At 40.8% G+C, this 16,076-nt stretch overlaps 1 protein-coding gene across 2 annotated transcripts in view; it reads right to left on the bottom strand.

Moving 5' to 3' along the window:
- FAM131A (family with sequence similarity 131 member A) overlaps positions 1-16,076 on the bottom strand; it is an 88,497-nt gene that overhangs the window by 25,847 nt on the left and 46,574 nt on the right. For both annotated transcript variants that reach the window (XM_073675342.1, XM_073675343.1), the window contains exon 2: positions 3,705-3,829. In XM_073675342.1, coding sequence (XP_073531443.1) covers positions 3,705-3,829 — 125 coding nt within the window. The remainder of the gene's footprint in view (positions 1-3,704; positions 3,830-16,076) is intronic.

Raw genomic sequence — 16,076 nt, 5'->3', positions numbered from 1 at the left:
ATTTAGGTTTGAACAATTTTAGTTCTCTGTGACTATATTTTACAGTTTTATTAAAGGGTTGTCTAGTTATATGACATTCTTGACCTATCCTATAAATAGGTAATTAATATCAGATTGGTGGTGGTTCGACACCCATACCCCCATCAATCAGGTGCTAACAGCTCCGGAGATGACAGTAAACACTAAACGGAGCTGCACTGTGCAGGAGACTGCTGAGTGCAGTGATTGGCTGCATCAGTCATGTGATATCGTAATATCTCCTGTGCAGTGAAATCAACAAAGGCTGGGGACGGCAGCGGAAAGCAGGCGATGGAGCTGTTTACAGGGGAACTTATTATTTTTACATACAGGAAGCCTATGGAATAATAAAAAAGACAACTCCTTTTAGAGATCCTTAGCTTTTTTAAGCAAAAACATGCTTTTACCATGAAATATCAATTCTGGGGCACTATTTTCTCACATCTGTGTTCTTCCTTTCCTGTTATTCCTTAATATTTATTAATAAATTTGACTATTATTTCTTTAGTTAAAGGGACATGTTTGTCAGCACTGATTAGACAGTCAGACTATGTAGGGACGCTCCCCCTAACCCAGTTGTCAATTTATTCATAAGTTTCTGGTAGTAATAGATGGAAGAGAGGCACAATGCAGAGTACTACGAGGTGCTTCTATTTGTTTTTAAATGAAGAAAATTAAGTAGTTACTTTAAAAAGACGTGTCAGGAAAGTTGTCCAGGATATATTCAAAGCTTAACATCTATATGAGCTGTAAATATGTGCCATAGTGGACATATCCAACTTATGTATAAGCAATGACAGAGGCATAGCAAGAAAACATCGGATTGCACTTGGACCAATGTGGCCGTGCACATATCAGATTTTTCCCTCGGACAGCACAAGTCTGAGGAAAAAAAACGTGGTATTTCCAAGTTTGATCTGATATGCGGATCACACTCGGTCATGCAACTCAGTAAATCATTGAAAAACATCGGAACGCACTCGGATGACATCTGAGTGCAGTATGATTTTCACAGTTTGACAAAATGGAGAAGATGGAGAAACTTTTTTCTCCATCTTCTCCTCATCCGAGAGAATCGGATCTCACTATGCTCAGTCTGCACCTGCCCTGTGGATTATTCTACACAACTTATGCTACTGGTAACTACTAAGGAGGCTTAGAGCTTTTGCAGCATTTGACACTGCAGCAGCATTAGGATCACCTTTGCTTGCTTTCTTTACTCCTAGCTGTCATCAGAATTGCTATATGTAGTGTTCCTTCTAAGTTGTGCTATCTGGGAATGAAGTAGGTAAAGCAAAATACTAATGAGGATCAACACGGCCAATAACAACTGCAAGGGCAAGGCCAAAAGGAGTGGCAGAACCTTAGCCGGAGCGCAGCGGCAAACCTCACCCCAACAATTGTTTCATCTGAAAAACTGTGTGGCAGACTGAAGTGGTTGCACAATTTTGGGGTGAAGCAACTGTTCTGCCACAAAACCAAATAATTGCTTGCTAACCAATGACAAAGCAGCAGCAAATGATCGCTGCAGTTTTGGCCTGTAAGACACAAGTTCTAATTGTGTTTTCCATACCTATCTGAAGTTTGGAATTTTTAAAGGGAATCTGTCACCAGGATTTTGCTACCACATCTGAAAGAAGCATGATGCAGGATTGGAGACCTTGATTCCAGTGATGTTATACTTACTGTGCTGTTTGCTGCAGTTTTGATAAAACCCTTGATTTATCTGCTGCAGATCTAGCAGTTCTCTGAATGTTGAGCTCTGTATAACGCCCCTACACCACTGATTGACAGCTTTCTGTGTACACTGTGCATAGGCAGAAAGTTGCCAACCATTAGTGGGATTATACACAGCTCATAAGTATGGAGGATTTAGATTCAGTTTAGATAGCAAAAACCTGGTGACAGATTCCTTTCAACTAATTTCTGGAGGGAATGAGGGATTAGAGGAAACAAGGGCCATATGTAGTTTCTTTTTAAGTTCTTTTGAGCTAACAAAATAGAATGTCTTACTTTAGTATGTTGTTATTTTCATGTTTTACATATTTTGTTTGCTGCCATTTTCTTGTTATGATTTTAACCCGTATTGCTATTTATTGTGAACAATTAGCACATATTAATATTTTTTGTTGTTAAAATCTATAAGCACATTGTTCAAACTGATTTGGTGGAAACATCCTTAGGCTAGGTTCACAAGGAGGGTTTTGGAGGCACAAAAGTTTAGAGTTTAAGAGTTTTTCAAGAGGAATTCACATCAGAAAACCTTTTTTAAGGCATTTTATGTCCCCAGAAGCGTTTCCTGAAGCATTTTAAAGATGTCTTTTTCTACACTGTTCTGCAGCCTGTTGACTTCACAGTGTCAAGTTTGTAGTGGATGCCACGAGGAAGGTGCCTCAAGGAACTGACTTGTTACTTCTTTTTTTTCCAAGGAGAGGTTTAAAAGAAAAAAAAACTCAAGAAAACTCGTAAAGAACAGCAAAGTAGATTTTCAATTGAATAGGAAGAGTATTCAAAGAGCATTTGGAGCTGTTTTGGGGACAATATTTCAGTGGATCTGTGTAAAAAAAAACTCCACGTGAACCTAGCATTTTTCACATGAAAAAAACCTACGGAAAGCAGAGAAAAGTTCACAAAATATTGCAGGCAGAAGAAGTTTTTCTTTGTCACAGAACCCACACTGACACATGCATGCTGAAGCCCAGAAATATAATGCATAGTCACTAAAGAAAAGCTGCCACCCACTCCTGTGCAATGCTGCAAATTCATGCAAATTTCCATTCCAGCCACGTTTGCTTCCTATTTCACAGATGCGCATACTCTTTTGGTTCAAGAAAAACATAGTTTTTTTTACTTAATAATGTCTGTAGTAGGCATGTTATAATTTCTAAGGTCACCAGGTTCCTGAGGAATGATTCACATATTGACCAATCTAACTAGATTTGGCTAGAATTACATTTTTGGAATTAAGTAATCATCGATATATCAATTCTATCATTTTAAACATTTATGTAAAAACAAAGCACTTCACAAATTCAAGGGGCAGGGAGAACATGTGCTTGATAGTTTTGCGCTGCCGCCTCTACTTTTGGATTGTTTTTTGTTGATGCCAATGATGGTACTTACAGCCAGGCAAATATGGATAAATCTGGCCCCTGAAATGAGCTCATAACTCCTAATGTGGCCACAATTTTGTCCATCTCAATTGCAATCCTTTTTCTACCCAACCAGGTCTCTCTCCAGCTGTGGAGCTTTACAGCCGCATGAATATACTACAAGCCCAATTATACTGAACACATTAGCAGCTATTGTCGAATGCTTGTCATAGCTATTACGTACCAATGTAGACAGGAACCAAATTATCATGTTTGACTGTCACAAAGTAAGTAGGCCTTTATCAGATAACTGCTTCTGAAGTAAGGTAACACTATTGGTAGGCCCCTATCTAGATCATGATGTTAATAAGGAGCTTTAAACATGTCACTGCTGCTACAAAGCATTACAGTATAAGCAGTGATAACATGAATCATGGAGGTGACATTGTCACTTGTAACATGGCAGTAACACCTAGATGATTTAAACATGCTTGCTCATGCAGAAAATTGCTGGGATTACAGGTGCAGAAATTGTCAGTGCATTGTAACAGTGTGCAGAGGGCATGTGTCACAGCAAGGCAAACCATGTGTCACCTCTAGGAACTCCTGGCTCTCCGATGGGACTTGTAGCTTAAACCTTCGTACAAGGTACGGTCTTTTCTGATGATAAAAAGCAGTACTGCACCTCCCCTCACGCCACTCCACTTGCAGAGCATCCACTGGATGGGAACACGCATGAATTAGTGAGGACAAGCACATATAACAACAACCATGGGGCAAGGTAGAAGCTCCCCAACCACAAAACCTGGTGCTGGTGGTACTGCCATGCAGTGATAGGCAGTTTTGTGTGCAGCTGACACTCAGATTGTGAATGGCAGGTACACTAGTCACAGGTACTGTAGCAAAGCAGGGTCTTTTTCAGAAGACAGAAAGAGATATATTTAATAGAACAGGGAGAAGGATTAAAGGACATACAGGTATAGATTATGTTTCAGACATTTATGCAGTCACTTTAGTTTACGAAGTAGAAAAATACATCAACTCGCTGTTCATTGGGAATGATCATAAGTAATGTCCAGTGGTGTGATAATCTCCAAACCGGTTCTTGGGTAGTGAGACACAAGGGTAAATAGTTATAATCCAGCAGGAACAAAGTTAAAATCTCAGCCTCATTAAGAACATAGGTAAAAAGTAACTTACTGGAAATATGTACTGCGCGTTTCAGATCTGGCAGGGTTCTTAACCATAGCCAACCATGATTAAGAACCCTGTTAGGTTCAAAACGCGCAGGACATGTTTCCAGTAACTATTGCTGCCTACCTGTGTTTTTAATTAAGATGTAATAAAAAAAAAAAAAAGAAAAGAGTTTTAACGTTTTTCCTGTGGGTTCTGGATCACATTTGCCCTCCTCCGTCGAACTCTAACTTATGTAACTAGTGAGCTTGGCAAAATATACAGCAAAGAGACCTATGATTGAGATGCCTCCTTGTGTCTGATGCCGCTGTTACCTAGGAATGCCTACGAGTGGGGCTCGTACTGATTATGTGGATTTGTTGCACATCCTATTTCTAAAAGGGAATTTGACAAGACGCAACTATAGAAAATTGTGATTAATATAAAAGGAAGACAGAGAAATTAAATTGCAGATGCAAAGTTAAAGGTGTTTTCCCATCTTCAAGATCCTATTCCAATATGTAACTAACTGAGTGGTCATAACCATGGATACCTAAGCTACTGCAATGCCCTGCACATGAGGTAAGCGACATAGCTAATCAGGAGAACTATACAACATTTCTAATTGGAGGTATTTGCTAATATTATTATTACACCTACTACATATTGGGATAGGATCTTGGTGATAAGAATACCCCTTTAATTCAATGTTAACTCTTGGAACCAACTGTAAAGTGCAATTGAGTATCATTAGACAACAGCGTAAGATGTGCTTGTCATATCAACTACTTTAAGAACAGTAAAACTTGCATCCATAACACAAAGAGAGTAATGGGGCAATCAGTACAGCCTCTTATCGGTTGAAGGAGAAAAAATAAGAACTACTGCAAAAGAAAATCAACCAAACTAAATCCCTTCAATTTTCTCTAAAATGAGGTTTACAAAGACCCTTCCTGGCTGTACACATGAGAATTAGCTTCATATTTTTTTTTATTATGCTCCTAAAATACTTGAAAAAAAAGCTAAGGAACACGCCAATAAATCATTTTCTGAAAAGTAAATGCTATTTTTTTGGCCACACTTTCTGCTTCTAATAGAAACACGCTAACATGACAATATTTGATGTCTGCTGACGAGACAAGACGGCAATGAACAAATACTCAACTCTGCAATGTCCTATGCAAAGTCAACACAACTACTGAGGACTGCGTGTGTATGAAGAAGTAAAAGGGGATGTCAAAATAAAAGGGGGAAACCTATCAATGCATATAAATTAACCCTTTTCAATTCTGATGCCAGTCAGCCGACACCATCATGTACTTTCCTGTTGCAGTTTAGCTCGGAGCAAGTCGGCTTACCTTCTGATTGGATTAAACGGTCCGGTAAATGGCTATATGACACCACAGCAGTCTTGATACATTTAAACACAGACATTTTCTGCATTAATTTGCTACACTGGATTTTTTTTTTTTTTTTATAAAGTACATTTTTCATTTCCCATGCACCGGTTCACTTTCACATCACTCCAATAATTAAAATAAAATACACATTTCCTCAGGTACTTCAGTTTCGAGCTTTTCTAATTACTGCAAAATAAACACCAAGGTTTGGAGAAAATCGTTACATGACTGCAAAACATCTTTGCCGAGCTACAACTATAATGGCACCCTGCCTGATATGAGTGCATGTTTTATGCTGTGTTACTTTAGGGTGCTGGCATTTTTTCTCATTTTTAGCAGATTTTTCTTTTTTTCCTATGATGTTGTCAGGTCTTTTGGGGGAAATTGTAAACTTGGATTTCAAGTCAAGGACTGCACTGGTATGTCCCTAAACCTTTCACAAAACAGGTTGCTATGCCTCACACAATGAGGCATAAATGCACGCACCTCCTTAAACTACAGCACAGCAAGAGATAACTACAGCAGCTGCTGCAGAACCACGCCATTTAGAAACTGTCACCATGATGTGGTTTCCATAGAAGCAGTTCCAGGAGCATAATTAATTGATCTACAATCTAAGTTGCTATTGTTTACCGAGACTGCCAACCTTTATAGACGCCATTAAATGATATAATTGTTTTAAAGCGGATTTGTCAGCTCAATATGCTGCCCATTACATAGGGCAGCACGTCCAGCTGACAGATCTGCTTTAACAGCCTGAAAATATACAGCTGAGAAATAAAATAGCTTTTAATTATCATCATGAAATAATATCACTTTCCATATTTTATATCCATCTGAACAACTAGGACAAATAAGTCTAAGATCCTTAACCATGGCCTCTTGCCTTCATAGCCAGGTTTAGAAAAATAAAAATGAACTTTTTATTCTGTTATTTAGAGTTAAAGTTAATCTGTCAGTAGGATCAAGCCATCTATATGGGCATGTGGGTCATAGGAAGCTGAACAAAATGATAACTTGATATCTGTGATCCGATGTCTTATTCCAGAGAAAGCCTTGTTTTTCTTATATGTAAATGAGCTGTTCCAGGCTATGGGCCGGACACTGATCTGCATGAGACTCTGCCTCCAGGGCTTATTGTATATATAAATGAGACATTACCCATGTGAGACAAGTAACTAACACAGAACAGCAGAACTGAACTTTGTGTCATTACAAACACATTTTTGCAGCTCTCTGAGCTCTGCTGTATTGCAACATTATTGCAACCCTGTCTACCTGTGAGATGGAAGCGGAGAGGAACCTGCAGATGTGTCAGGTATAATCACACACAGCTCTGCAATGAGGTCAGGTGAGCTGAGAGCGGCCATTACACATCACTGATAACTCCGCCTTCATGTACAATAATCTCTGGAGACAGAGTTCTCTTTCAGGCAGCGTTCTCCCCATAGTCCTGAACAGATCATTTAGATCTAAAAAACATGTATTTCTCAGGAATAACACATTGGATCGCAGATATAAAGGTATCATTTTATTCAGCTTCCAATGACCTCCATGCCCATACAGACAGCTTAGGAGGGTTGATCCTACTGACAGATTCCCTTTCAGTTTACTCAATGTTTCGTGTACATTCGTGAAACTGAGTTGTTCAAAAGTTGAGCTTTTCCTTAAAGAGGATCTATTATCAGATTTCACAATACAAATGTCATACATTATTCAATAGATCTATCTACCTGATGAGACTGGTGTACTTACTTTGAAAATTCATGTCAGAACGGTTCTTTGAAAAGTCTCCATTTTGATATGACCGTGGACTCCTAAAATGCTCAATTTAACATCAGGATTACACAGTCGTCGTAACATGGATCTTTAAAGTACGTACACCAACATCAGGTTTAAGAATTATTTAGTAACGTATGCAGTTTGTATTGTGAAATCCAGACAAATCTTCTTTAAAAGATTTTGGAGCATCAACAACATTTATCACTTATTCATAGTGGTCCCACCGCTGTGACACACACCGTTCAAAAGAACTCAAGTGTCGTGCTGTACTCATTTGAATGTAGCAGTGGTCACACATGCATATTACTGCTTCATTCACGGTCAACGGTATTTATAAAGAATGCTATACTAGTAAGGAATTTTATGTGACTTTAATTAGGTACATAGACAGCTCCATCCTGCAATATATCACTTCTCCCAACCCTTCAAATACAGCCATATTATGCAGTATATCACTCCTCTCAGCCCTCTATACACAGCCAAATCCTGCAATTTATCAATCCTCTCAGCCCTCCAAATACAGCTCCATTCTGCAGTATATCACATTTTCAGCACTCTATATACAGCCCAATCCTGCAATATATCACTCCTCTGAGCACTCCAAATACAGCCCCATCCTGCAGTATATCACACTTCTCAGGCCTCTATACACAGCCCCCATCCTAAATACAATTCATGGAAAGAAGTGGTAGAGTATGTACCCCATGGGGAACATATATTATATTATATACTGTCTATACATATATGTCTCTCAACTACCATGATGCGGACCATGTCAGGGCCAAATTGTCAGTAACAGCAAAAGAACAAAACAGACAAGATACGAAACAGTGGCCACTAGTATTTATACAAAACAATCCAAATTTTATTAGAAAATTACAACAAGCACAAAGGGGGGCAAAGTGGAGCCGGTTAAAACTATAAAGATAGCACCACGCAGCAGCTGCCATAAGTTATATATGTATATGTATGTATACCCAAATTTGAGAATACCAGGTAGGAGGTACAAATAACAGGAGAACGTAATCAAATAATGTATATTATATATCTAGATGTACCAAGGTGTAATACCCGCAGAGCCCTGTACATTTGCCTAACTGGCTAAAAGATATAGTCTAATTCAAGGCTGTCCCTAATACCTAATCAATTATATAGTACAACATACATGTTCATCCAATGATGAAAGGGTCACCAGAGCCCTGTATATACATACCAAGGAATCAAAAGAAGAAAAGGCAGGTACAAGGGCGTGTAATGGAGGCTGTGCACGTGGAGCTACTGCCTCGACGCGCGTTTAGGTTTCCCTTCGTCAGGAGGCATAGGGAAGTGCAGGGATATATAAAGGAACCAGAATACACCGCGGACCGGAAGTGACGCATAGCGTAGTCATACAGACCGGGAAGCCGGCCGGCGTCCGCGTCACGTGACAGCCAACGGCAGGGCACACAGGATCATGTGACCTGACGTCAGATGACCTGGAGATACGGAGAGCCGGCGGGAGCCCCAGAATCTATGGCACGCATGTGTGCAAGGTCACAGACACAGCATTGGATGATGGGCATTTATAGGCCTGTGCATACGCACATACCTACAGCATGATTGGTAACAAAAGAATTACATATATATAGATAAGATAACAGTAAAATGGAGGAGGAATTGTCAATTCTTCAACCATATATATATATTATTAAATATTGTTCCATATAAACACACATAGACCCCATCTCACTTATTAGTCACTAACAAAAGGGAGAAGCATGTTATAATACAATCATCATAAGAAAAATAGATCTTTACATCATTATGACTAATAAGTGTCACGTTTAACCAAAAAACATGAGCTAATAAGTGCTCATATATAAAAAATTGCTACCCAATTGGTCATACCAATATATAAAAGAGAGTGTATATAATACAAGGTTTGCGGGTAGCATGTAATTAACAGTAAGATGGTAAAAAAAACATATTTAAAGGAATCACGCTTTTGTGACACATAAACAAGTATGTGTCACAATAGCGTGAATTATAAATTAATAATAAATATCATTTATTATTATATATTGAATTGTCATGTAATGTACTATATGTTCCATAGCTATTTATGTGTCACATAAGTGGTACATCTCAGAATATGTTTCTTTACCATCTTGCTGCTAATTATATGCTATCTGCAAACCTATACATTATATATTGCATACTTGTTTATGTGTCACAATAGCGTGATTCCTTTAAATGTTTATATATTTATTACAGTTATATGAAAAAGTTTGGGCACCCCTATTAATCTTAAGCTTAATGTTTTATAAAAATTGGTGTTTTTGCAACAGCTATTTCAGTTTGATATATGTAATAACTGTTGGACACAGTAATGTTTCTGCCTTGAAATGAGGTTTATTATACTAACAGAAAATGTGCAATCTGCATTCAAACAAAATTTGACAGGTGCATAAGTATGGGCACCTCACCAGAAAAGTGACATTAATATTTAGTAGATCCTCCTTTTGCAAAAATAACAGCCTCTAGTCGCTTCCTGTAGCTTTTAATGAGTTCCTGGATCCTGGATGAAGGTATTTTTGACCATTCCTCTTTACAAAACAATTCCAGTTCAGTTAAGTTTGATGGTCGCCGAGCATGGACAGCCCTCTTCAAATGATCCCACAGATGTTCAATGATATTCAGGTCTGGGGACTGGGATGGCCATTCCAGAACATTGTAATTGTTCCTCTGCATGAATGCCTGAGTAGATTTGGAGCGGTGTTTTGGATCATTGTCTTGCTGAAAGATCCATTCCCTGAATAACTTCAACTTTGTCACTGATTCTTGAACATTATTGTCAAGAATCTGCTGATACTGAGTGGAATCCATGCGTCCCTCAACTTTAACAAGATTCCCGGTGCCGGCATTGGCCACACAGCCCCAAAGCATGATGGAACCTCCACCAAATTTTACTGTGGGTAGCAAGTGTTTTTCTTGGAATGCTGTGTTTTTTTGCCGCCATGCATAACGCCTTTTTGTATGACCAAACAACTCAATCTTGGTATCATCAGTCCACAGGACCTTCTTCCAAAAAGAAATTGGCTTCTCCAAATGTGCTTTTGCATACCTCAGCCGACTCCGTTTGTGGCGTGCTTGCAGAAACGGCTTCTTTCGCATCACTCTCCCATACAGCTTCTCCTTGTGCAAAGTGCGTTGTATAGTTGACCGATGCACAGTGACACCATCTGCAGCAAGTTGATGCTGCAGCTCTCTGGAGGTGGTCTGAGGATTGTCCTTGACTGATCTCACCATTCTTCTTCTCTGCCTTTCTGATGTTTTTCTTGGCCTGCCACTTCTGGCCTTAACGAGAACTGTCCCTGTGTTCTTCCATTTCCTTACTATGTTCCTCACAGTGGAAACTGACAGGTTAAATCTCTGAGACAGCTTTTTGTATCCTTCCCCTGAACAACTATGTTGAATAATCTTTGTTTTCAGATCATTTGACAGTTGTTTTGAGGAGCCCATGATGCCACTCTTCAGAGGAGATTCAAACAGGAGAACAACTTGCAAGTGGCCACTTTAAGTAGCTTTTCTCATGATTGCATACACCTGGCTATGAAGTTCAAAGCTCAATGAGGTTGCAAAACCCAAAAAAGTGCTTTAGTAAGTCAGTAAAAAGTAGGTAGGAGTATTTAAAACAAGAAAATGATAAGGGTGCCCATACTTATGCACCTGTCAAATTTTGTTTGAATGCAGATTGCACATTTTCTTTTAGTATAATAAACCTCATTTCAAGGCAGAAACATTACTGTGTCCAACAGTTATTACATATATCAAACTGAAATAGCTGTTGCAAAAACACCAATTTTTATAAAACATTAAGCTTAAGATTAATAGGGGTGCCCAAACTTTTTCATATAACTGTATATATTTTAGGAGTTGGTCCATTTTATACCGACTTTAGCTCCACTAAAATGAACTCCGACTCCACAGCCCTGGTTCCCGGGGCTCTCATGCACTTATGACTTGTGAGCCTGGCGCCCAATTAGCACTGGTGTCACTGTCTCCACCTTCATAAAAATCAAACATGAGGAAGTGAGAGAGCAGCTACAGCCCTGACTTCCTCTTGATGTTCGATTTGTCCAAAGGCGGTGCCAGTGATGCTGATGCTTCCTGGCCCTCCTGCTTGTTTCTGAACTTACTCCTCAAGGCATGACTTTTGACTAAGAGTGATCTGTGCAGATGATTACAGTCTGCAGTTGTGAGCAGGCTAGAGTCAGTAATTGGCTGCTGCAATCACTTAGTTTGTGTTGGAAAGTCATTGCTGAATCAAAAAGCCCAGAGAAGGCACAAAACAGATCAGCAAGACAAGTATCACTTCATTTGTTATTTTATGACGTTCTAAACTATTTAAAAAAAAATCAGAACCCCACAATTATGCAGCCCACAGAAACTAAGGTATGAACTGCTGGATCCAAAATCAACCTTTACGGTAGTAGTCTGGCTGTGTATTACAGCTGTCTTAAAGAGCGAGCTCAGCTCCCACTTATGCTGTAAATATCTGGTGCCTAAGGGTTATCCACATACTGTACAGGTGCTTCTCACAAAATTGGAATGTCAAAAAGTTAATTTATTTCGGTTCTTCAATACAAAAAGTGAAACTCATATATTATATAGAGTCATTACAAACAGAGTGATCTATTTCAAGTGTTTATTTCTGTTAATGTTTATGATTATGGCTATATGCTGTATCCAAGCATATATTAATGGAAAGTTGAGTGGAAGAAAAAAGTGTGGTAGAAAAAGGTGCACAAGCAACCGGGATAATCGCAGCCTTGAAAGAATTGTTAAAAAAGGCCATTCAAAAATTTGGAGGAGATTCACAAGGAGTGGACTGCTACTGGAGTCATTGCTTCAAGAGCCACCACACAGAGACGTATCCAGGACATGGGCTACAAGCGTCGTATTCCTTGTGTCAAGCCGCTCATGACCAATAGACAACGCCAGAAGCGTCTTACATGGGCCAAGAAGAAAAAGACCTGGACTGTTGCTCAGTGGTCCAAGGTGTTGTTTTCAGATGAAAGTAAATTTTGCATTTCATTTGGAAATTAAGGTCCAGAGTCTGGAGGAAGAGTGGTGAGGCACACAATCCAAGAGGCTTGAGGTCTAGTGATGGTTTGGGGAGCCATGTCATCTGCTGGTGTAGGTCCACTGTGTTCTATCGAGACCAAAGTCAGCGCAGCCGTCTACCAGGAAATTTTAGAGCACTTCATGTTTCCCTTTGCCGACAAGCTTTTTGGAGATGGAAATTTCATTCTCCAGCAGGACTTGGCACCTGTCCACACTGCCAAAAGTACCAATACCTGGTTTAAAAACAACAGTATCACTGTGCTTGATTGGCCAGCAAACTCGCCTGACCTTAACCCTATAGAGAATCTATGGAGTATTGTCAAGCGGAAGATGAGGGACACCAGACCCAACAATGCAGACGAGCAACCTGGACTTCCATAACACCTCAGCAGTGCCACAGGCTGATCGCCTCCATGCCACGCCGCATTGATGCAGTAGTTGATGCAAAAGGAGCCCCGACCAAGTATTGAGTGCATTTACTGAACATACATTTCAGTAGGCCAAAATTTCGGATTTTAAAAGTATTTTTAACCCCTTTGCAACCCATGCCGTATTAGTACGCACATTTGCGTACCCCCCTGTTCAGTGAGGGCTGCTGCGCTGAGCCCTCACTGAACCGAGCACATGTCAGCTGATTCTTACAGCTGACATGTGCCCGCAACAGCCGGAAAATGGTCTCGGAAAATGGCGCTATTTTTTTTTTGTACCAAATTTTGGATTTTTTTTTCACCACTTAAATATAAAAGAACCTATACATGTTTGGTGTCTACGAACTCGTAATGACCTGGAGAATAAGAATGGCAGGTCAGTTTTAGCATTCAGTGAACGTGGTAAAAAAAGAAATAAAAAACAACTGTGGTATTGCACTTTTTTTGCAATTTTACCGCACTTGGAATTTTTTTCCCGTTTTCCCGTACACGATATGGTAAAACTAGTAATGGCGTTGAAAAGTACAACTCGTCCCGCAAAAAATAAGCCCTCACATGGCCATATTGACGAAAAAATAAAAACGCTATGGCTCTGGGAACAAGGGGAGCAAAAAACGAAAAAGCAAAAACGGAAAAAGCTCTGGTCCTTAAGGGGTTAAAGCTGTTGTTATAAAGTATTCTAATTTACTGAGATAATGACTTTTGTGTCTTCATTGGCTGTAAGCCATAATCATTAACATTAACAGAAATAAACACTTGAAATAGATCACTCTGTTTGTAATGACTCTATATAATATATGAGTTTTACTTTTTGTATTGAAGAACTGAAATAAATTAACTTTTTGACGATATTCTAATTTTGTGAGAAGCACTTGTATATGTCGTAAGTTAAAGCACACAGCCACTGTAACCTTATCCGTACTTTGCACCACTATACAGGACACCTTCCAAGTCCCATATTCTCCTTAAAACTGGATATATACCACTAAGACATAAACTATAAAACATACACATTCACGTACCAGCAGGCTGCATTAGTCATAGTACCTGGCCCCAGCTACTCATGGGGTGTTTCATACCAGCAGGAGGGAGCATGCTGTCACCTACTGGCCACAAAAAAATTGTATCCTCAAAGAAAAAACAATATATTTATTATTTAGCTGTGGGCCTCCTTTACCTCCCAGCCACTGTGCAGCTGTCATGGATCAACAGCTTGACAAGCTTGTTGACAGGTGCATTTTCAATATCTTACCTGAACTTCTGGAATGTAATGAGCCAATGGTTTTGAATATATCAAATTAATGACTAATGTAACATAACTAATGTAAAAGGTATATTTCCAATAATAAACATATCATATGAGCAAATAAAGGATCCTGGGAGATCTGAGCTAAGAAGTCTGCATTTTTTTAATGTAGCTCTGAACTTTAAAGGGAACCTGTCAGGAGGATCAACGATCCTAGGCCATCTATATATGTAAAAAAAGAGAGAACAGGGCGCAATGGGTGACTCAGTAATAAAATTTGTAGGGGGGTGTGGGAATGGCTACTAACCTTATGGAGTTGTGCACCTCTGCACAACCCCAGTGTAAAGCTGCACAAGCTCCGCTCCGTTCGTGGCTGTCATCTGCTTTCAGTGGCGTTCACAGATCCTGATCTCGCGATGGTGGGTCACGTGATCAGGTTAGTTGCGCTTACCGCCGAGAAGGACGCCCAGCTTCACCACCACTCCCTTAGCTCTAAAGCGTTTTTGTAAAACTTTAGATTCCAGAAAAAAATCCGAATCATGTGTGCAATTTTTTCTGACACGCCAATATTGACCGTATGGAATATTTCTAATCCAAATGGGCAAATGGCCACTGTCAAATTCAAGATAACTATTTACATCCACTTCCTTGAAGTAGGTAGATGTAGATATTTTGCCAGAATCTATATATATATAATCGTCTTATCCAGTCTGTCTGTCTGTCTGTGTGTCTGTCTGTCCAGGAAATCCCGCGTCGCTCATTGGTCCGGCAGCAGCCAATCAGCGCCGTGGGATTTCTGAAAAAAGATGGCGGCCGTTAGCGGCTCATCTGCGGGACGGAGCTGAGCGGCGATGTAGCCGGGAGATGAGCGCCACGAGGCGCTCATCTCCCGGCCGGCAACAGCAGAAGGAACCCGACCGCCGGACCCATCTGCGGGACGGAGATGCAGCCGGGAGATGAGCGGCGCGAGGCGCTCATCTCCCGGCCGGTAGCAGCGGATGGATTGCCGGCGTCGCCAAATTTAAATATCGGCCGCGACCAATCACCGATCTTGGCTCCACATTTAAACACCGCTGTACTGATTGGTCGCGGCTGATATTTAAATTTGGCGCCCAAATCGGTGATTGGTCACGGGCAGCGGCCGCGACCAATCAGCAGAGCGGTGTTTAACTTTAGCGCCAAGATCACTGATTAGTCGCGTGTGGAGAGCGCGACCAATCAGCGAATCGTATTGGTGAGGAGCGGGGAGCGGAATCGTATTAGTGAGGACCGGGGAGCGCCGCTGCCTGTGCGGATACTTCCACTGCGAGAAGCCTGGAGATGAGCGACTGCTCGCAGCAGAAGTATCCCGACCCGCAGCGCCGCTCCCCGGTCTTCCCTTCACAGCCTAGCCGCTGATGTCCCCACAGTATCCGCATGGTGTTACAAAGATCCGGACATTTGTGTTAAAAATCGCTGATTGGTCGCTGTCGCTGCCCGCGACCAATCACCGATTTGGGCGCCAAATTTAAATATCGGCCGCGACCAATCAGCACAGCGGTGTTTAAATCTGGAGCCAAGATCGGTGATTGGTCGCGTCCGATATTTAAATTTGGCGCCCAAATTGGTGATTGGTCGCGGGCAGCGCCAGCGACCAATCAGCGATTTTTAACACAAATGTCCGGACCTTTGTAACACCATGCGGATACTGTGGGGACATCAGCGGCTAGGGTGTGAAGGGAGGACCAGGGAGCGGCGCTGCCTGTGCGGATACTTCTGCTGCGAGAACCAGGGACATGAGCGAGCGCTCGCAGCAGAAGTATCCGGACCCGCAGCGCCGCTCCCCGGTCCT

The sequence above is a fragment of the Phyllobates terribilis genome, unplaced genomic scaffold, assembly GCF_046119375.1.
Source record: "Phyllobates terribilis strain yellow unplaced genomic scaffold, ASM4611937v1 Scaffold_3__8_contigs__length_932513732, whole genome shotgun sequence".
Taxonomy (NCBI): Eukaryota; Metazoa; Chordata; class Amphibia; order Anura; family Dendrobatidae; genus Phyllobates; species Phyllobates terribilis.
This window is presented reverse-complemented; position numbering and strand designations above follow the sequence as displayed.